The sequence below is a fragment of the Cannabis sativa genome, chromosome 2, assembly GCF_029168945.1.
Source record: "Cannabis sativa cultivar Pink pepper isolate KNU-18-1 chromosome 2, ASM2916894v1, whole genome shotgun sequence".
Classification (NCBI taxonomy): Eukaryota; Viridiplantae; Streptophyta; class Magnoliopsida; order Rosales; family Cannabaceae; genus Cannabis; species Cannabis sativa.
This window is the reverse complement of record NC_083602.1, coordinates 15,342,615-15,362,882: the sequence shown is the minus strand read 5'-3', so window position 1 is coordinate 15,362,882 and position 20,268 is coordinate 15,342,615. Positions and strand designations below refer to the sequence as shown.

Genomic DNA, 20,268 nt, shown 5'->3' with positions numbered 1-20,268 from the left:
AGTTGTTATTTTCTTTTTCTTCTTCAAATTTTCTTCTTCTTCTTCTCATTTTCTTCTTGTTCTTCGATTTTTCTTCTTCTTCTTCCCATTTTTTTTTTGTTCTTCACATTTTCTTTGGGAGAGGAAACTGTAGTACTTTCAGAGTTGGTGCACTTGGTTTTGTTTGTCTCCGGCTCCTTCTCCGAACGAGGTGGGTTTGTACAAGTAATTTTCTCATTCTTTTGCATATTGTTTGTTATTTACTTTGGATAATGTTAGATACTAGTTAGGAAGGAGGTCCTGACTGCCATTCCTCGTGATTTTTTATTTTTCAATCAATAAAGTACTAAAAAATTATATAGAAATTTGTTGGTGTTAATCTGTTTTCAGAAAAAAAAAAAGTTGTTGTTACAGTAAAACGTTGTATGTGTTCTCCTTCGTTATATTTTACATATTATTGTTATTTTTTTTTATTAAAATGGAATTTTTGTTGTAAAATATATAGTCAAAAAAGTGGAAATTTCAAAGTTATGCAGATAGAACAACTTCATTATTAATTAATTAAGGTGTTGCTTAGCAGCATTCATCACCACTCATAAATTTGTTCCTCATTTTGGGGTAAATTGGATAGTAATGCATTTGTCATTCATGGAAAAAGAAAACTTAATTTGTTTCTCAGTTTGGGTTAAGTTGGATAGTAAAGTATTTGTCAAAATTGTGATGTGGTGTTCAATCCGTGTATTTGCATTGCGTATTTTTTTTTTCTGTTCCATTTTTGGTTTATTGAGTAGTTTTAATCCGTTTTACAGGCCTTAAATCTCCTTATTCAAGAAGTTTTGATTCACGGGTTGCAGAAAATTGAAGGTACATTTTATGTTCCCCAATTTTACACAGTACTAGGAAGTAGTTTTGATTCGATTCATGTGTTTACCCTTTTTGTTTGTTGATTTATTGTGAAAGTGTGTTGGATTAATTTATACCCTTGCAGTGAAACAATTTTAATGAAAGAATGTAATGAAAGAAAGAAAAACAATGTAAACATTGGTATGTACAGTGTTGCTGAAAAATAATTGTTTTCGGAAATCAATTTTATTGTGAAAGTGTTTTGGATTCACGTGTTTGGTCATTCTCGTGTGTATTTTTTTTACCGTAATGTTTTGCCCTCGTCTGCCCTATATTGACCAAAAAAAAATTGAAAGAAAGGAAAACAATGAAATGGTGATGGCTGTCATGTGTTGGGTAGTGAGTGATTTTTGTACTTTAATTAGAAGTTGTAGTTTGTATTTTCCTATTGTTATGAATTTATTTTGAAAAATTGGATGGTTTAGACAGAAGATTCATGAGTTAATGAGATACACTATTGATAAAAACTATGGCAGTTTTGTTTTTTTGTGTATATCAATTATTGGAAAAGTTATTGAAATGGTTATGACAGTTAGTAGTGAAGCATTGTTTTGTTAATTCTGATATTAAATGTTTTCCAAATGGCTTTGTACTCTGTTCATCATGAATTAAGAGGTACAAGGTACCTAGATTGGTTAAGTTTGGGGGAATTTTGTCTATTCATGTGTGTGCTTTATGTTGTTGGTTCTCACGAATTGTAGCAACTCGTTTGTACCACTTTTTGGTTATGAGAGTTAGTAGTTAAGTGTTGTTTTGTTCATTGTTTTGGTTGTGGAAGTGTTGTCGTATAATTTTTGAGTATTGGAAATCATTTAGTTGAAAAGAGTTTCACATCATTTTAATGTACTTTAATGTGTAACATGCAAGAAGCATGAAATGTGTGTTTGAAATCTGAATTTTTCCAATGCCGAATGGTTAAGTTGATTTGATGTGATTTTGGGTGATTACAATGCACGATTTTCATTGTGTTTTGGTCAATTTTTTTTTTTATATAGTGTATTTGTTGAAATATGTAGTCCTTATTGTTTAAATTTGTTTATCTTTAATTTGGTTAGGTTCATCATACATGGCTGGGAAACGCAAAAGGAAAGGGGGAAATGAACCCGTAAAGAAGGATGTCACCCCCGAGCCGAACGATAATGCGGTTGGTTGGAGAAATTTCTTGTAAGTTTTGAATGATGGATAGTTGTTTACTCGTGTGATTGATGGTTAACATTTATTTTATTATATATTTGATTGAAATTATGTCCATATGTAGCAATGCGAACTACAAAGCCCTTCGAGCAGCTGAGAAGGGATTAACTGAGAAAGAGGTTTGATGTCGACTGTTACTTAATTTTTTTATATCAATTGTCTGTAATTGACCTAGGGTTGTTTGACGTACTTTACGATTCTTTCCATGTACTCTGTAGTTGATGTAAGTTTGCCTCATATTACAGGCTACCGACAAATTAAAAGTGCAATATAAAGGTTTCACCGACGAGGAGAAGTCTGAGTGGAGAAGCTATGACCCTAACCCTAATCCCGCTAAGAAGGCTGTGCAAACAAGGGGGAGGAAACCAAAGGCAGCTGATGCCAAGGGGAAGAAAGTGGAGGTGGATGAGGAAGAGGGTGCTCCTGATAGTGAAGAAGCATCTGTGTACGGTCGATGCTCCTTCAACCGTTTAATGAGGATTTGCAAGAACCTGAACCTGGAGCAGAAAGATGTGATCCAAAATGCTGGATTTGGATCATTCATCAGAGAGGATGCACCATACGTTGACACCCGACTAGTGAGTTGGTTAATCAAACATGTTGACCCAACCACTAGCATACTGGATTTGTATGGGAGGAAAATTCACTTATCTGCCGCGATGTTCGGAGATGTTATGGGGGTGGACGACGGAGGGGATCCTGTAGTCACCGAGGGTGATAGTGACACTCGATATCTGGAGGAGATATTGAACGTTGTCGAGTACACCGTGTCCTTGACAATGTTGGAGAAATCTTTGTTGGAGTGCGTTGAGGCAGACAGCCTATTTCTCATTAAATTTTCTTTGGTGGTCATAGGGACAGTCCTTGCGCCGAAAACGGGGGTCGATATCACTTCGGGGTACTTGCACTCCCTTAGGGTTACCAGGGACATTCGCCACAAGAACTGGGCGACTGCGGGGTTCAGGTATCTGATGAACTCAATTTTCAGATTCCGAAATAAGGCGACGAAGAATGTATCTGGCTGCACCTTATTCCTCCAGGTACATTGATTTTGTTATCTTTCAATTATGTAAATGTGTTTATTCAGTTTATAATATAATATTGTCATTTATTAGTCGAATGTATTACCAATACATTGTTTGTTTGTGACAGTTGGTGTACTTGACTCACGTGGAGTGGAACTTTGGATATGTCGACCGAACAGTGCTCCCCGTTGATTTTTGGGGTAGTAAACAATGTAAGTCCGCTTACAAATTTGTGAAAGACAATGGGGGTCCCAACAGCGACAAGGTACATCGAATTTTGGTTACAATGTGGTAAAGTGATTTCAGTTGATATTAATTATTTTGGGTTTGAAAAATTAAATTTGTTATGTTTAACAGATAACGCTCACTTCGAATCCCGTAATATCGCCCAACTACTACTCGGACTCGGAAGGAAGAAAGAGCAGTGACCACTTTGTCAGCTCTATCAACGAGTTGAAGGAGTACATCTCGAATGAGTTAAAGTCTCAGTTGAGATCATTTTCTTTGAAATTTATGGACAAAGGAGAAGGTGTAGGTGGTATTGACCGAGAGTTGGAGGAGGATGCTGCTGCGGAAACGGGGAAGAAGGCGGAGTGCAGCCAGGCCGTGGAGGAGTCCCCGTTGAAGTCCCCTGTCCGTTCGAAGACTAATGTTGTTGGTCTATCCGACGAAAATGTGGTGGATTCTGTAAGTACGCCTTCACTATCTGTTACAAAATCTGTTGAAGATGAAGGTGCTGCACATAAGACCTTCGACGATGAGGACTTTGATATACTCGAAGTGGCATCTTTCTGGAATAAAGGCAAAGCCCCCGTCAAATCAAAGAAGTCACAGTCGGAGAATGTGCCTTTAATTGAGGATGACTTCAACGATAAGGCGTACGAGCAATTCATTGAGTCGGGCAGAACTGTTGTCGGGCCATTCAAGACGAAGGAAGCGATCCCCCGTAACCAATATGGGTTTTACAAGTTTATTTTTAGCAACACGTTAGATCCGGGGTAAGTAAATGTTATTTTCGTATTTCTCATTATGATATACTTGTAGAAATTTTTAATAACAGTTACATTGATTACAATTGAATCAGATATGTGCTTGCGAAATTTCGAAAGTTTGAAGTGGATAGGAGGTGCATGGCATCGTTGCGTCCGTTGCGAGAAGTTGAGGGATCCGTAAGTGTCAAAGTATTAACTAAATATGTATCATTTATTGTACATGTGTAAATCATATTTCATTTTGTTGCAGATCATTGACAGTTTTTCTATACTAATGAACAAGTACGAACGTGATAGTCGATTACGACCAACCTCGTGTTTGGTACATGCCCACTCGCATCTCGGTAATTGCTTTCTTTGTACGGCTTATTTTAAATTTTGTAATTCAGTTTGGGTGTAATTTCTGTTACTTGAGAAGATGAACAATGCTTTTTGCAAAAAACTCTCGGTTCGTTTAATGTGAAGAGGATTGCGAAAGACGGGAGTGGTCAAAACTGTTTTACGAAGACAACTTCGAAAAATGCGTCAAGGTACTTCATCATATACACATGGTCGTTCTTAATTGTAATTTTGAAAACTGAGATATGTTAGCGATGCATATTGGTCATTGTAGTGTCGAATATCTATATGGTCTGTAATTTCAATTTATTTTTGACTTTATTGTTCCTCTATTCAATTGTAGATGTTTGTGCCGGTGTTGACTCTAGAAGGTGCACCACATTGGTTTGGTGCCGAAGTAAATATGAAGTCGAAGGTTGTCTCATTTATGGACTCCCTACACACCGCAATGAATGAGAAGTATCGTGTGGAGGCTACGAAAGAAATGGTAAACTTGCAAAGTTTCATTGTTTGATGTGAATAACTCATTCTTCATTGACTCTAACTAATTGTATACCTTTGCAGTTGTCGACGTTGGACCTTTTGTTTGAGGAGAATAGGTCGAAGAATGTGACTTTCGTGGATTTCAGAATTGACAGGAAAGATCGCGGGCTTCCTCAACAAGACAATGACCGAGATTGCGGAGTATACGTCATGAAGTACATGGACGCTGTGGCCAATGAGGAAGAAGTAGTTGATGAGGTATACCACTTTTTAAATATTTCGAATGTACTACGCAAGTTTGATTGAGATTAACGTTGTGTAATTTAAATTTTATTCGGTGTTTTACCTTGTGAAGTTGATTAGAGTTAATTACATTTTCTAAGTTTTTGTTTTTGTTTCGTATTGTGGCACAGTTTCACCCGGTTGAGGCACGTTTGGAAATCGCTGCGAGGATCATAACTGATGAACAAAATGAAATTCGTACCAAAGTGGTTGAAGATCGTAGGGCTGCACAAGGCAGCTCATTTGCATCGTCCTCGGCCCCTTTGCGTAGTCCGTCAAAGTCTCCACGCGATCCTCGGTTCAGTACAGCGAAGTCTCGCAATGCAAACATGTTTCCCCCGTCAAGAGCCTCCCCTAGGCTTCAGTCTACCAAGACTAAGATTTCATATGGTGAATAGTGTGTGAAAAACACTTGTGTTATTAATAGGTTGTGTTATTAATAGGTCGTGTTATTAGTGTGTTGTGTAGTTTGGATTTGGGAGCATAGGTTGTGTTATTTGTGTGTTGTTTAGTTTGGATTTCGGAGCATTTGGATTTAGACATCTGTTTTTATTAGTTCACGTTTGGAACTGGTTATTATGTTGACAGACTTGTGTTTATTTTAGTTTTGACAATATATTAAACCATACTTAGCAAATCTTTGTACTCATACCATAACAACTCTTACAATGTACCCATACTTCAAAGTAGTTGACTGTACTTCACAGAAATTATTTAACCAGAAAACAAAGGTGACTTCTTAATTTTCTTTATTTGTTTTTTTGGTGAAGAGGTGACTTCTTCTTAATTATTTGAAGGAAATCATGTTACTTGCCTAATCTTACCAAATCTTTGTAGTCATTAAACTTTAAACCGATTTTTCCTTAAACCGTATTTTCAAAACACATGTACTATGACATTACAAATAACGACAAAGGTCACTTGTTAATTGTTTGATGTTAGTTACCAAATCTTTGTAGTCATTCAACTTTAAACTGAGTTTTGAGAACATTTAAAAAAAAAAGATTGAAACCATACCATATCAACTCCCATTACTCTAACCAAATGTACCATTACTCTAACCAAATGTAAATAAACAATAGCCCCCTTAAATATGGTTTTTCATAACATAGTAATGAGGAAAAATATGGAATATAGAACATTCTCATTGCGCTACTTCACATAACAAATACGAAGATGTGAATAATATATAATTTTGCAACTTCACATTGAACCCATTGACGAAATTTGCTACAGAAATTAGAAATGTAGAAAACATAAAATTTTGAGAACGTTGTGGGTACTTCATACCAAATGAAATTTTCGTCATCATCCACACGGTTCTATTAAGTTCTACACAATTAAGTTAAACAAGTTTTGAGAACATAAGACATACAAAACATTTGCATTTTGGGACAACCCATATCTTCAACGCAATATAAGTTGGACAATGATGAGAAGGCAAATAAAAATGATAAAAATTAATTTTCTAATAACATTCTCATTGCGTTTCTTATCTTCTTCGAAAATCTTGATTTGGTTTCGCAATCCAGGTGTAGCATCTGTACTTCTCTTACCATGTGATTTATCGATCCAACAAAAGTAATCACATCCTCGACTTTCATCGTTCTCCTGAGTTGAAAATAACCCTATTAGTTTATCATGGCTGCCTAAGTACAGAAAACATAAATGAGAAGTACTTTTGAATCTAAAAAGACAAAACTCTTACATAGTGTGGACATCCGAAGAATCGACGACCAGGATTTGCTCTACTACTAGAAGTCCAAACATAAGCTAGATCACCACAGTAGCAATGGGGGTGTCCCTGAAGTGAATTTCTCCAAGGCGGACCACCCCCATCGAACCCGCATGAGTCTTCTCCACCACCAGCCACCATGTGTGATGTACTATAATTTCTGAGTGAGGTGTACACATTTTTTTTTTTTTCTAACTATGGTGGAGATAATGTGTGTCACTCACAAGTAAAGGGGGCACCTGTTTATATATAGGCTGTTCCAAATGAGTTAGTGGTGGGAAAATGAATTTTTTTAAAAAGTTTTCTAACATTATCAATCTTGGTGCCAAAATAAACCCCAATTTCAAAACCTAATTCGTACAACATAATAGGGCATGGCTGATTGTTTCGTTGGGAAGCGTATCATGTCATGTCTCAACCGGTCCTTTCTTTTAAAATAATATTTTAGTGTTGTGTGAATTGACAAGGTCCATCAAGTGAACAGTGTACGTCCCATATTACATTACTAAATATTTGTTAAATCCATTAAATAATATTAGTAGGGATGCCAATATTAGTAAACATTAAATATTTTAATTTACGTTGATTGAAATTTAATTTTTCACAATTGTTACTCAAGTTTTGTTGTATTTGTGATAGTTTAATTATTGGTAATAGTCCAAATCGAAAAAACAGTACCGCATCGCACCATTTTCCGCAGTGCGAGTTCTGCGATTTTTAGTTTCGCGGTGCGACTGCGGTTTGAGAAATTGGAAAAACCGCATGTATGGATTGGTTAAAAAAAAAGGGTTAAAAACTACACTACCGACACTGCAAACACCCGAATATATTATTACCACACTTAAGGATATAAAAATACAAACAAATACATTTATAAAAGTCTTGATTAATATTTCTTTATAATTATTTAGTTTTTTTTAATATTATATAATTATTATATATATAAAAAAATAGTGTTGTCTACAGTGAACATCCTGTTACTATCAGTATCTCTGTCATGAAGCCGAAAATTACATGTTGGAATATTTTTTAGAAATTTACAATTCTTCACGGGGGGTTCGTTATGGTAACAATGAACATCCTGTTACTATCAGTATCTCTGACACACAGGTTAATGGTAGTCACAGTAAGTACTCAGGTTAGCATTGGTGTAGCAGAGTCACTATCCTCAGGATCAACTCACTGAACGTCCTCTCGGGCTAGGGTTCTAATGAGCGGCAGTCAACCTTTCACAGCACTCACACTGTTACTGGGGTGTTTTCTGGTTAATGCGAGTCACAGTAAGTACTCAGGTTAGCATTGGTGTAGCAGAGTCACTATCCTCAGGATCAACTCACTGAACGTCCTCTCGGGCCACGGTTCTAATGAGCGGCAGTCAACCTTTCACAGCACGCACACTGTTACTGGGGTGTTTTCTGGTTAATGCGAGTCACAGTAAGTACTCAGGTTAGCATTGGTGTAGCGGAGTCACCATCCTCAGGATCAACTCACTGAACGTCCTCTCGGGCTAGGGTTCTAATGAGCGGCAGTCAACCTTTCACAGCACTCACACTGTTACTGGGGTGTTTTCTGGTTAATGCGAGTCACAGTAAGTACTGAGGTTATCATTGGTGTAGCAGAGTCACTATCCTCAGGATCAACTCACTGAACGTCCTCTCGGGCTACGGTTCTAATGAGCGGCAGTCAACCTTTCGTAGCACTCACACTGTTACTGGGGTGTTTTCTGGTTAATGCGAGTCACAGTAAGTACTCAGGTTAGCATTGGTGTAGCGGAGTCACTATCCTCAGGATCAACTCACTGAACGTCCTCTCGGGCTAGGGTTCTAATGAGCGGCAGTCAACCTTTCACAGCACTCACACTGCTACAGGCGGTGTTTTCTGGTTAATGCGAGTCACAGTAAGTACTCAGGTTAGCATTGGTGTAGCGGAGTCAATATCCTCAGGATCAACTCACTGAACGTCCTCTCGGGCTAGGGTTCTAATGAGCGGCAGTCAACCTTTCACAGCACGCACAGTATGTAGTCAAGTTAGCTTTGGTGTACCGGAGTCACTATCCTCAGGATCAACTCAGTTCATCATGAAGCGTACCGGATTCACTATTCTCCTGATTTTATTACTAGAGTCACTTCTTGTCTTAAAGTACTATTGTATTCATAACATTATACAGTTTTGTTATTAAATATCTATATTTATATAGTATTCAAAAAATTATTGTAATCAATGGCGGTACTATGTTGCTGGGGCCATGGCCCCTCCTCACATTTTGATTTTTAAATGTATATCTATATTAATTGCTTTTTTTTAAATATATATTTCTTGATAGAAAATTGACTATTTCAAAACTCAAAAGCTCATAAATGGGCCAATGATTATTTATGCTTTTATACTAAAACAATTTTGTTTAGAATTGTATCAATATCGTTCTGGTAGACGTGCTATCTATTTCGGCATCTAAAAAAGTTTTGGAAAATTTTACAATACACCACTCCTTTTTAAATGAATATATTGATGCACCATATTTGTTTTAGAATCTAAATAATTTTCTAGTCAAATTTTTTCTTATGGTCGTGTACGTTATTTCATTTTAAGATATCCTATAAAATTTTAAGAAATTTGAAAAAATTTAACACGCCGAAAAATAGGATTCAAAAAGTGTGTTGCACACGTGACTATTTTATTTTATAAGCGTGTGAAATAGATTGTTTGAACACTACTTTCTATATTGTAAATTATTCCGAATTTGTCACAATTTTATAGAATATCTTAATTAACTATAACGTAAACGAATATGAATATGAAAAAAAATTACACTTCAAATTTTTTCTCAATGTCGAAATAGGTAAGGGTGCATTACTGCACCCCTTTTAAGGGGGTGCATTGTAGAATCACCCAAAAATTTTTGGTCTTTTTTTTTTTTCATAATCGCATACGATGTACTTATTTAGGACCATATATAAAATTTTCAAAAAATTTTTAATAGTTTACAGTACCGAAAATAAAGCTCAAATAGTTATTTACCACACGTATAAGAAAAAACAGTCGTATATTCAACTAAATATTTAAACCTTATTTTTTACACTATTTACTATTCGAAATTTTCTAAAAATTTTCAATAATTGTAATGTACGCAATTATGGAAAAATAGTTGACTAAAAGTTGTCCTGAATGCTAAAACAAATACAACCCCTTAAGGGGTATACTATAAATTTACCCTATGCTCTCAATGTACTAAATTCTTCATATTTGTCCTACAAAAGAACAAAAAATCTTTATCCTTATGCTAAAAAAAATCAACATACTTAGGCCCCTCCTAAGACTAAGGGCTGGTTCCGCCACTGATTGTAATCTTGATTCCAACGATTGATACGTTAATGTAATCTTACAAAAAATATTGCAATATTTACTCCAACGAATAATATTTTAATGAAATATTAAAATCGTATTTAAATAAATATTGAGTTTTCATTATTAGTAAACATCCTAATTTAATTTCTTATTCATTTGGCCACACATGTTTAATTGGACATAATATTAGGATATTTGTTGCTACATGTGATAACAATGGGAGCAACATTTACCTTATTTAAATACATAATTTTTGTTTAGCACAGTGAACCAATTCAATGTTGTCACCGAGCATGCATATTGGTTCCAATTACGTCTTCCAAGGAAAAGTTAGTAGGGGGTTGGGTTTGTTGATACTACGTTTTTCAAGGGATTGAAAAAGTCAAATAAATAGCTTTAGGTTATTTGTAGCCGTACCTAGGGTTATATTATTAATTATTATTTTTAAATTTTTGTCAAGACTACACTCAACAATCACATCCACAAGTACTATATATACCCCTCTACCTCTCCTTACTCCTTCACAATTTCGTAGTGTTTTCTACCCTACAGAACTCACTCCCTATATGTAGACGTGTGTATAATATATTAAAAAAATAAATTATGTATTGTTGTTGCACCAAAGTGAAGATGTGCAAACAGAAGGATTGGTATGCACTGCAACCGTGTGTTGTAGGTGCATCAAGGGAATTTCAGCAATTCAATAAATCATCTCATAACAAATTTTGGTAATAACTCAACTCTTTATGTCTATTTATTTCAATATTATATTATTACAAATTGTTTCTTAAAAATTTTATGTATGTGGTACATGTGTATTCAGGAAATGTTGACGAAGGTTTGGGATGGGTGGACTAGGGTGGCGGGAACTACTTCCAAAACGGCCACCCAAATATGTCATCCTACCGAACCTTAACCTCCCGAGTGCACAAGGCGACCGAGGAATGAGTGTTATTATATTTGACACAACGGTGCGCCAGACTCTTGAAGAAAAGATATGCGGGAGGCGAATGTCAGCGTTTTTTACAGTCTTAGGTCAAATTGCTTCCTCATGTACAACCTACTGATTTGACCGTATATGGATTGATGGGAAAATATTATTAAAATGTTTATTATTTTAAAATACAAAAAAGGTCTTCCTCATTTATTTAAAATTGTTTTTTAGGGTTTTGAAGGATTTGTTGTTTACTTTAAGTGTTGAAATTATTATTTTATTGTAAAAACGTACTTAGCTGAGTTTTACATAGTTATATCTCACATCATATGTACTGTTTGAGATTCTATTAACATTAAGTTTCTTTGATATTAACCCAGTGAAAATTCAAAATGTATATTTAAATGACACACATTATTTTCATTCATATTGACTTCAAAGGTTTGTATATTTAAATAAGTATTTTTTATTTTATTAAAAAAGGTAATACATCCTACACATGTCAACTGATTATTGGACATTAGAATTCAAATACAAACTAATAACAACTTTTTCTCTCACAAATTGTACTAATTTCTTACACGTACAAACTGAACCAAACCATAACAAAACCGGTCAATAGGTTGGTTCAAATTACGTCTTCTAAGGAAAATTTATTAGTTGGTTGGGTATGTTGAAGTAACGGTTTTCAATGCATTGACAAAATCAGGTTTGTATTGGTGTCATATCACCCCATGTTTAGCCGTACTAGTTTCTATTAATTATTATTTTTTAATTTTTGAAAAGACTACACAACACAATCACATCCACAAGTACTATATATACCCCTCTACCTGTCCTTACTCCTTCACACCTCAATTTAGTATTGTTCTCTTTCCTAGAGAACTCACTCCCTTCCTGTACACATATGTGTAGGGATAATATATGAAAAAAATAAATTATGTATTGTTGTTGCACCGAAGTGAAGATGTGTAAACAGAAGGATTGGTATGCAATACAACCGTGTGTTGTAGATGCATTAAGGAAATTTCAGCAATTCAATCAATCATCTCATAATAAATCTGGGTAATAACTCAACTATTTTTGTCTATTTTTTTCAATATTATATTATTACAAATTGATTCTTAGAAATTTTATGTACGCGCTACATGTATATTCAGGTAATGTTGACGAAGGGTTCGGACTGGTGGATTAGGCTGGAGGGAACTACTTGAGACGCCGCCAAATCTCCCACCCAACCGAACCTACCCAACCTCCCGTAGTCCACAAGGCCATCGGAGGATGAGTGTTATCATATTTGATACAGCCGTCGGTGCGCCAAACACTGGACCAAAATCGACACGCGGGGTGGAAAACTAAAGTCTTGAGTCAGATAAAGCATCATGTGAAAATAGTACTGATATTATAGTATATCTCAATACAACCTACATTTTTCAGTGTAAAAAACATCCTAATTAATTTATTTTGGGATACAACTAAGTTATGTACAAATTCTGTTCTATTGTGTATGTCTTTGTAACTGTAAACTTAAATTTTATTTGGAATGGAAATATGTTCACTCAATATGTGCCATTGAGTTTCACTATTTCCAATAAGTTACGAACAACACTTGCAATGTCAGATTTTAAAAAATAATTCCAAAATAAAATAAGTGGATGAGCTAGGGTTTTCAAAGTAGATGGTACACCCTAATGTTGTGACCTTATACGGATTAATGGTACAAAATTAGTGAAATAATGACATATAATTACTATCAAGTAATTAGTAATACCTTTGAAATTATTAATTATTATTTTTAAATATTATTTAATTTGAAATTTGAACTCACTTCACAATTTGGGTTGGATTTTCCAAATGTCTTTTTCCAATGCATTGACAAAGTCATCTTGATTGATAGGGTGTACAGTCTAGTCAAATCAGGTTTTAAATGAAAATATTTAATATTAATTTTACCAACACGGATTCATAACATCTTAATGGTAATGGTAGTTGGGTGTTCACTTTTAATATTGGAAATTTGTAATGTTTAAATAAATATGTGAAAAATTGTAATGTGGTTCCCAAAAATTAATTAGCAAATATATTTGTGACGTATTTCAATGTACGGCAGAAGATGGATCTCCCATATCTCAATAAGTTCAAGTTTGAAAATAACGTACATCAATATCTGTGCACAGTACGTCACACCGTAAATACAGTATGGTGCAATTATGTTTACTCAATATTTGAATTTAATGAGATAATTAGAAGTTGTTGTCAAATGTAAACTATAATTTCGTACATATTTATTCGTAAAATACTTATTTTAATACAGTTTCAACCATTTCCTATTTACGAGTTGTACTAAATTTGGACTACTACCCATTCTTAATAGTCCACATTCTTATATTGTTGGGAATTATTTCAAAATTGTCCAAATATTGTAATCTTCTTACCCAAGTATGGACTATTAATTTCCTCTAATTTTAATTTCTGCATACTCACTAAAAAAACCAATTGTTGTCTTATCAATATTTAATTTTCTGTCTACGTCCTACAGTGTACTCACTGACGTTAAATGGAATATTTCATATGCTTTAAATAACGTACGTCGAGATGTCACGGTGTAACGTCAAATCAAATTCAGTACATGCAGATCTCATGGGATTCCCTGATTTGAGTTAATTAAGATACTATATGCAAACACGAAACCTAGGTATATTACTTAAGGAGATTTAATATTTGTTGGGCTGTAATATACTAATATCACATTTTTGTTATTAAAATTTGGACAAGTGAAATGTTAATAAATTATTGACTACTGAAATGAGTGGATGTCATATCACATTTTTTATTTCACCATTTAAACCATGTACTTATTATTTCAAGATGGTGATGTGACATTTTTTTTTTTACTTCAAATCTGGAAATTATTATTTAAATCAAAAAACCGTACGTACTATTCTTTTTAATAGAAAAATGTCACATCACATAGTACTTTTTTTATATTACTTAGATTTTGTTTGGATTTGATTCACTCTATTAACATTGGTTAACTAAATGGGTAAATTGGGATTTTTTAGATTGTCGTAAGTGGATATTACCATTGTCAAAATGGTAATAACTATTAAATGGTTTAATTGGGAAAAAAAAAATCCATTATTAAATTACATGAACCGAATTACGTGTACATCAACCCACCAAACCACTATATAAGTAAAGGTTAGGTTTTACAAAGTAAGCATTTATTTTGAAACCCCGTTTTACTATTTCCTAAATCAAATGGACCCTTACCAAAACTTCAACCCTTTTGAAACAAGTCCTCCAAAATCCCCACCGCATCCTTTCTCTTCCACAAGACCCGTAGGTACACCGTCACGGAGTCCAAGACTCCGTTCAGCCTCCATGTCAGGATGTCCAAACTGTGCAAGGCTGGAGTCTGTTCTCCACGAACACGAAAAGCTGACAAGGAAGGCTCATTCACGAGCCACGGAGGCCAAGCAGGAGTCGTACAACCGGCGCGGAACACCTGTACCATACAGCCCACTTCATGCAAGAAGCCAACACTTCAAGACAAAAATTAGAGGGTATCATGGATGACATTCTCGACTACACCGAGGTGTCCATACCCCACTACCCACTTCATGTAAAACAAGAATCACCAATCACTACTCCAAGAGAAACTCCTTCACGACCAAAGTCCCCGTTCAGAGACAATAGCCCTCCGTCTCAACGGAAGTTCCCTCAAGTTATAGAACTTGATTGAACATCCGTTCGGTTTCAATCGTGGTATTTTATATATATGTAGTGTACTTTTGTTACAACTCATCTCATATGGCCGTTCTATCAACTTTTTGTTAGGCCATTTAATGAGATTGAAGAACTTACCTCCATTATATATATAGTTGTGTGTAACTCTACTATATTATTTTAAGTCTATTTTGTTTCTGTTTGCAGTTGTGATTTCACAATGATTCACTTCACTTTTAATTCCACAATTAATTAATGAGGAAAGTGACATTAATACTGCAAAATAAACCGAAGTACAGATTTCATAACAAATACTGATAGTACATTATAGCATCAAAATATAAAATAACATAACTTGGACACTAACACAAAGCATCATTTACTGTTTTTTGGAGAAGTATCCACTCCTTCTTTGTCCCCAACTTCTACATCATCTCCATTTCGGTCCTCACCTTTGTCAGTCGAATCTTTCACGTTGTCCTGTTCGGGTGATTTATTTGCACCAGAGCATTCACCCTCATCAAACAGTGAGGAAACAGAATTAAGGATAACCTCTTCATCATTATCATCATCAGAATCCCACATGCAGGGAAACTCATTAACACAGCAAAGTTCTCTAACTTGCTGCCCATTGAAGCATTGTCCCGTCTCTCCATGTAGACATAAAGCAGAGAAAGCTTCTATGAAAGATTCATAACGAATTATTTTTATGGACGCATCAGAATTAGTGTTTTTGCTTACAGCGTCTTCGTACCTACTATAGATACCTTCATTTGGTCCATTGAAAATAACCCAGTGTGGACCTGAACTCATACTTGATATATGTAATGCTAATAACTAAATTACAAGTTAATTTCTCTATAAACTTGAAATTTGGATTGGAAAACGTCTCAAGTGTGTTATATAAGTCGTGGAGAATAACCCTATAGTACGTTTTTTAGTTAGTTGTACTCTCTTCGGGATGTACTCCATTGGGCACATACGATGTGTCAAAAGAGGGGTGGTTAAATTTCGAATTACACGATTAAATACACGTGTAGGCGTACGTAGTATGGTCAAATGTCAACATTATTCATCAATCCCGTTTTCCCAGAAAACCTAATGTACTACGGTACTGTTCTAACGTACAACGACAGTTTAATTCATAAGAAGATGTAGGTGAAGGGCCCATTAATATCAGCCCAACATATATAAATGCCCAACATATATAAATGGGAGAAACTACCCATTCTACTAAAAAATGTCATCAATTCATACAAAAAAAAAACATCCTTACTTTTCAATCTTTATTCTCCACAAATACAAAAATGTACTATTACTTTTATCCTGACGTACGAAGTGGTTTAATTCATTAAAAAAGGTTGGTAAAGGCCCATTCATATAAGCCCAACAATTTTAAATGTTACCACCAACCCATACAACTCAACAAAATATCTAAACCCAAAAATCATACAATAACATTATTTTCCAATTAATTTATTCAAAAGTAAATGTAATTGTACTATTTTACTGTTCAAAAGTACGAAGAGAGTGGAATAGAGTTTCCAATATTTGAGAGGCCCATTAATATCAGCCCAACACACTTAAATGTGATCACCAACCCATATTACTCTACAATCTGAGGCATTCAATCTCATAAAATCTAATTTAAATCGACTCACCACTATCTTTCCCTTACTCTTCATCTCTAATTCTTGGATATCAATAACAATCGAACACTGTAACTCCACTCCAGTACATTAACGTCGAAGGAACAATTGGTTACTTATCAGTAAGTCCTTTTTTTTTAATCTTTCTCGAAAACCATTCCTTACCTATTAACTTTATCATTTAATTCGTTAATTCAAACAGATACAATATGGAGGCCGAGTCTCAAGCAGAGAACATGAATGAGGAACAAACCTACGAATGGGAAAGCATAACAACAGAGCTAAACATCACAAAACCAGTGAATGAGATTCAAATATGTGACGTCCTAGGCAAGAGTCTCGACAAACTGGGAAAATGGGAAGCATTCTACGAAATGTATGCGAAACGGATGGGTTTCGGCACAAGAAAAGATGATGTACGACGTTCTCACGGAGTCATCGTAATGCGCGAGTGGGTTTGTTGTTCCGAGGGTTACAAAAGAATCACAATAACGGAAACACAAAGAAAAAAGAGACCTCATGATGTCACTAGAACCGGATGTCAGGCAGCATTACGTATTTTACTCACACAACCGTCTAACACTTGGAAATGCAAAGAGTTCAGCACAATACACAATCACGACCTCGCTTCATCAAGTGAGGTACAATTTTTGAGATCATACCGAGTAGTGTCCGATGGCTTGCTTGCCCAAGTTAGGTCGATGAACTCAGTTGGAATTAAAACTGCCAACATAATGTCTCATGTTGCTTTGCAAAGTGGAGGTTACGAGAGAATGCCATGTCAACTTCGAGATGTCTACAACAGGGTTGCTGGTGCCAAGCGAGAAGAAAAGATAGAGACGGACTCGGAAGGAGCGTTGGGATTTCTTGATTGTCTCGCAGAGAGGGATCCAAATTTCTTCGTTGTATATCAGGTGGACGAGGAGAATCGATTGGCTAACTTATTTTGGGCAGATGGAAACTCACGTGTCGACTATGTGGCTTTTGGGGATGTACTAGGGTTTGATACCACCTACATGACAAATGAGTACAATAAGCCTCTCACTGTTCTCATTGGCGTAAACCACCATTTCAACACATGCATCTTCGGGTTCGCTCTACTCCTCCACGAGAAGCTTCCATCCTATCGTTGGCTACTTCAAAAATTTCTCGAATGCCATGGAGATAAGAAGCCAAATGTTGTAGTTACTGACCAAGATGTGGCCATGAAACAGGCCATCATGGAACACATGCCTGATGTGACACACCGTCTATGTGCTTGGCATCTCAATACAAATGCTTCCAAAAAGGTTAAAGATCCGATCTTCTTGAAAATGTTTAAAGATCTAATGTACAACTACTACGAGGAGGAGGATTTCGAAGCAAGATGGTTAGACGTCGTCGAAACCCAACAACTAACAGATAATGAATGGTGCCAAACAACATTCGACACAAGAAAACAGTGGGCAGAAACTTATTTAAGGGGTTCATTCGTTGCAGGAATGAGAACCACACAACGTTGCGAATCGATCAACTCAGCCCTAAAAAAATTTTTAGAGAAGAATTATTGCTTGCGTGAGTTCGTAACAACCATAGATATGACAGTCTCAAAGCTCAGACACAACGAGACTGCAAATGACTTCAAAAGCAGATGCACTCGACCTCACCCACCTAATCCTACATGCTTGACCACGTACTACAACCAATGTGCTGAATTCTACACAAGAACTATGTACCACAAGGTTGCTGAGCAGCTTGATTTAGAGAATAATTATTTTGTCATAAGTGAGGAGCAAGAAGGAGAGTGGCAGATATACACCATTGGAAAGTTTCAGCATCCGGAAGTCCGATACCGAGTTCATTACTGTGAAGGCCAACGAGCACTACACTGTAGCTGCATGCTATATGAAAGTCAGGGGTACCCTTGTAGACATTTATGGGCTACAATGAAAAGATTAAACATCAGAAGAATACCTAATACTCTTCTCATGAAGCGATGGAGCAAATCCGCGAAGACAAATCTCCACCTACATTTTAACCCCCCGGCCCAAGAACAACAACACATTTATGAGATGGCTAGGTTTGGATCTCTCAGCTCATTAACTTATAACTTGACTTTCTATGCAGCAAAAACAGAGGATTCGTACACGCGTGCAAAGGAAGAGATTGAACGGCTAACTCTAATGTTCAAGGAAGAATTTGAGATGAGTTCCAATCCAGAAGGACAGACGCCACAACCTGGAAGATATCGTAACAACCCCAACATTATTAAAGACCCTGAAGTTGTGAGAACAAAGGGTACGGGAAATCCAAGGGAAGGACCGAACGGGGAGCAGATCCCAAGAAACTCAAGACATTGTCGCATTTGTCGCTCATCAGGCCATGATTATCGGCGGTGCCCAAACCGTCAACAGAATACTGGATCTCAGGGGCAACAGTCAGCACACAATCAACCAACAACTGACTCATTCAATGAACACTCCAACGCGTATTTCCCTGAACCGCCTTCCTCCACACAAGAATCATACTATGGTCATTCATATATATAACTAGCTATTTTTAACCGTTGATGTTTTAAGGTTTATGACTCTAGTTATTGCTTCAAAAACTCTACATTTATATACTTCATGTTATGTTTGCCGTGTTTAAGGTATTTATCTCAACAAATCTCAAATTTATAATTAATGAACAAATAAATTATTTTACCCAAGAAAATTCAATCTTATAAGGTCAAAAATTTCCATAGTAATTAATTTTTTTTATACACAATAATAAAAATAAAAATAATACACCAACGTAAAACTCAATATATACCAACACATAATTTCATAATTTATAACAAATTCTTCTTAACAATGTACTACGAAACAAAAATGAATGTACTCTGTACGTGATATTTTGTACTCGGTACGTGATATTTTGTACACTAATTTCACTAAACAGCATGCATAAACAATTAATGTACTCGGTACGTGATATTATGTACTCAACTACAATTCCAAAATTACATACATGATGTAAAATACCAAAATAACCCCACTCCGACAACATGGACCCACTGCCTACAGTATATTTGTACAATTAACTGCCACGAACAGTAAAGCTGTTGTACTTTTTTTTACTTTAACTGACGTGAACAGTAATTAAATTGTACCTTTTTATTTTTTAATTAAAAATACAAATTTACAACCGGTTACCAAACCTAGAATAACCGGTTGCCAACCTAATTAAATAATTAAAAATTATAACTAATCTAACGTGGGACCTACCTGCCGTACACGGATTCCAATCCGTGTTTTGCACATTTGGGCACAAAATCGGCTGCCAAAATATATTACTCTTAAATAACTTTGACTAACAACTATTAAAAAAGAGTTTTTAATATCTAAATACGAATTAAAACTCTATAAATCAATTTTTATACATAAAAATAAGATAAAAATAAAAAAAATAAGTAAAAATATATATAAATATTAATAATAATAAAATCTCATTAAAGTAAAAATAAAATAAGGAAACAATTTATAAAATTTCTAATTCAATAAAATGAAAAAATTTACACGTATGCTTTACGGAAAAATAATATACAAGAAAAAATTAAGAGAAAAATTACTATTAATAGCAAATAAATGTCATAAATGATATATAAATACTAATATAATTATATAAATTAGATTAATATTAAAAAAGTATAAAATTA

General features: G+C 35.2%; 4 protein-coding genes and 1 long non-coding RNA gene across 5 annotated transcripts; 4 read left to right on the top strand and 1 right to left on the bottom strand.

Annotated features, from left to right (window-relative positions):
* Positions 1 to 563: 563 nt before the first annotated feature.
* On the top strand, positions 564 to 4,346 carry LOC115698838 (uncharacterized). Its single transcript, XM_061109178.1, has 6 exons — positions 564 to 2,046; positions 2,141 to 2,195; positions 2,322 to 3,116; positions 3,229 to 3,366; positions 3,459 to 4,099; positions 4,186 to 4,346. Exons 1-6 carry the CDS (start codon positions 1,949 to 1,951, stop codon positions 4,319 to 4,321), a joined length of 1,863 nt encoding a protein of 620 aa, XP_060965161.1. The 5' UTR covers positions 564 to 1,948; the 3' UTR covers positions 4,322 to 4,346.
* A 21-nt stretch (positions 4,347 to 4,367) lies between these two features.
* On the top strand, positions 4,368 to 6,496 carry LOC133034146 (uncharacterized). Its single transcript, XM_061109177.1, has 5 exons — positions 4,368 to 4,437; positions 4,559 to 4,623; positions 4,776 to 4,919; positions 4,997 to 5,173; positions 5,329 to 6,496. The coding sequence occupies exons 1-5, from the start codon at positions 4,368 to 4,370 to the stop codon at positions 5,593 to 5,595; spliced, it is 723 nt and encodes a 240-aa protein (XP_060965160.1). The 3' UTR covers positions 5,596 to 6,496.
* Positions 6,497 to 6,551: 55 nt separating this feature from the next.
* Positions 6,552 to 7,094, bottom strand: LOC133034777 (uncharacterized). The gene is made up of 2 exons (XM_061110165.1): positions 6,906 to 7,094; positions 6,552 to 6,808 (listed from the first exon to the last, which is right to left on the bottom strand). Exons 1-2 carry the CDS (start codon positions 7,071 to 7,073, stop codon positions 6,605 to 6,607), a joined length of 372 nt encoding a protein of 123 aa, XP_060966148.1. The 5' UTR covers positions 7,074 to 7,094; the 3' UTR covers positions 6,552 to 6,604.
* Positions 7,095 to 10,767: 3,673 nt separating this feature from the next.
* LOC133034778 (uncharacterized) lies at positions 10,768 to 11,519 on the top strand. The gene is made up of 2 exons (XR_009686132.1): positions 10,768 to 11,005; positions 11,101 to 11,519. It is a non-coding gene; the product is annotated as an uncharacterized LOC133034778 (long non-coding RNA).
* A 5,279-nt stretch (positions 11,520 to 16,798) lies between these two features.
* LOC115710815 (protein FAR1-RELATED SEQUENCE 5-like) lies at positions 16,799 to 19,117 on the top strand. The gene has a single exon (XM_061109176.1). It carries the CDS (start codon positions 16,799 to 16,801, stop codon positions 19,115 to 19,117), a length of 2,319 nt encoding a protein of 772 aa, XP_060965159.1.
* Positions 19,118 to 20,268: the final 1,151 nt, after the last annotated feature.

Excerpts from the sequence above, each read along its gene's own strand:
- LOC115698838 (XM_061109178.1), top strand. The coding sequence starts at position 1,949 with ATGGCTGGGAAACGCAAAAGGAAAGGGGGAAATGAACCCGTAAAGAAG. Across the intron at positions 3,117-3,228 it reads GCTGCACCTTATTCCTCCAG|TTGGTGTACTTGACTCACGT; the intron begins GTACATTGATTT and ends TGTTTGTGACAG. Across the intron at positions 4,100-4,185 it reads AGCAACACGTTAGATCCGGG|ATATGTGCTTGCGAAATTTC; the intron begins GTAAGTAAATGT and ends CAATTGAATCAG.
- LOC115710815 (XM_061109176.1), top strand. The coding sequence starts at position 16,799 with ATGGAGGCCGAGTCTCAAGCAGAGAACATGAATGAGGAACAAACCTAC.
- LOC133034777 (XM_061110165.1), bottom strand. The coding sequence starts at position 7,073 with ATGGTGGCTGGTGGTGGAGAAGACTCATGCGGGTTCGATGGGGGTGGT. Across the intron at positions 6,809-6,905 it reads TCTTCGGATGTCCACACTAT|GAGAACGATGAAAGTCGAGG; the intron begins GTAAGAGTTTTG and ends TTTTCAACTCAG.
- LOC133034146 (XM_061109177.1), top strand. The coding sequence starts at position 4,368 with ATGAACAAGTACGAACGTGATAGTCGATTACGACCAACCTCGTGTTTG. Across the intron at positions 4,438-4,558 it reads ACATGCCCACTCGCATCTCG|AGGATTGCGAAAGACGGGAG; the intron begins GTAATTGCTTTC and ends TTTAATGTGAAG. Across the intron at positions 4,920-4,996 it reads TGGAGGCTACGAAAGAAATG|TTGTCGACGTTGGACCTTTT; the intron begins GTAAACTTGCAA and ends ATACCTTTGCAG.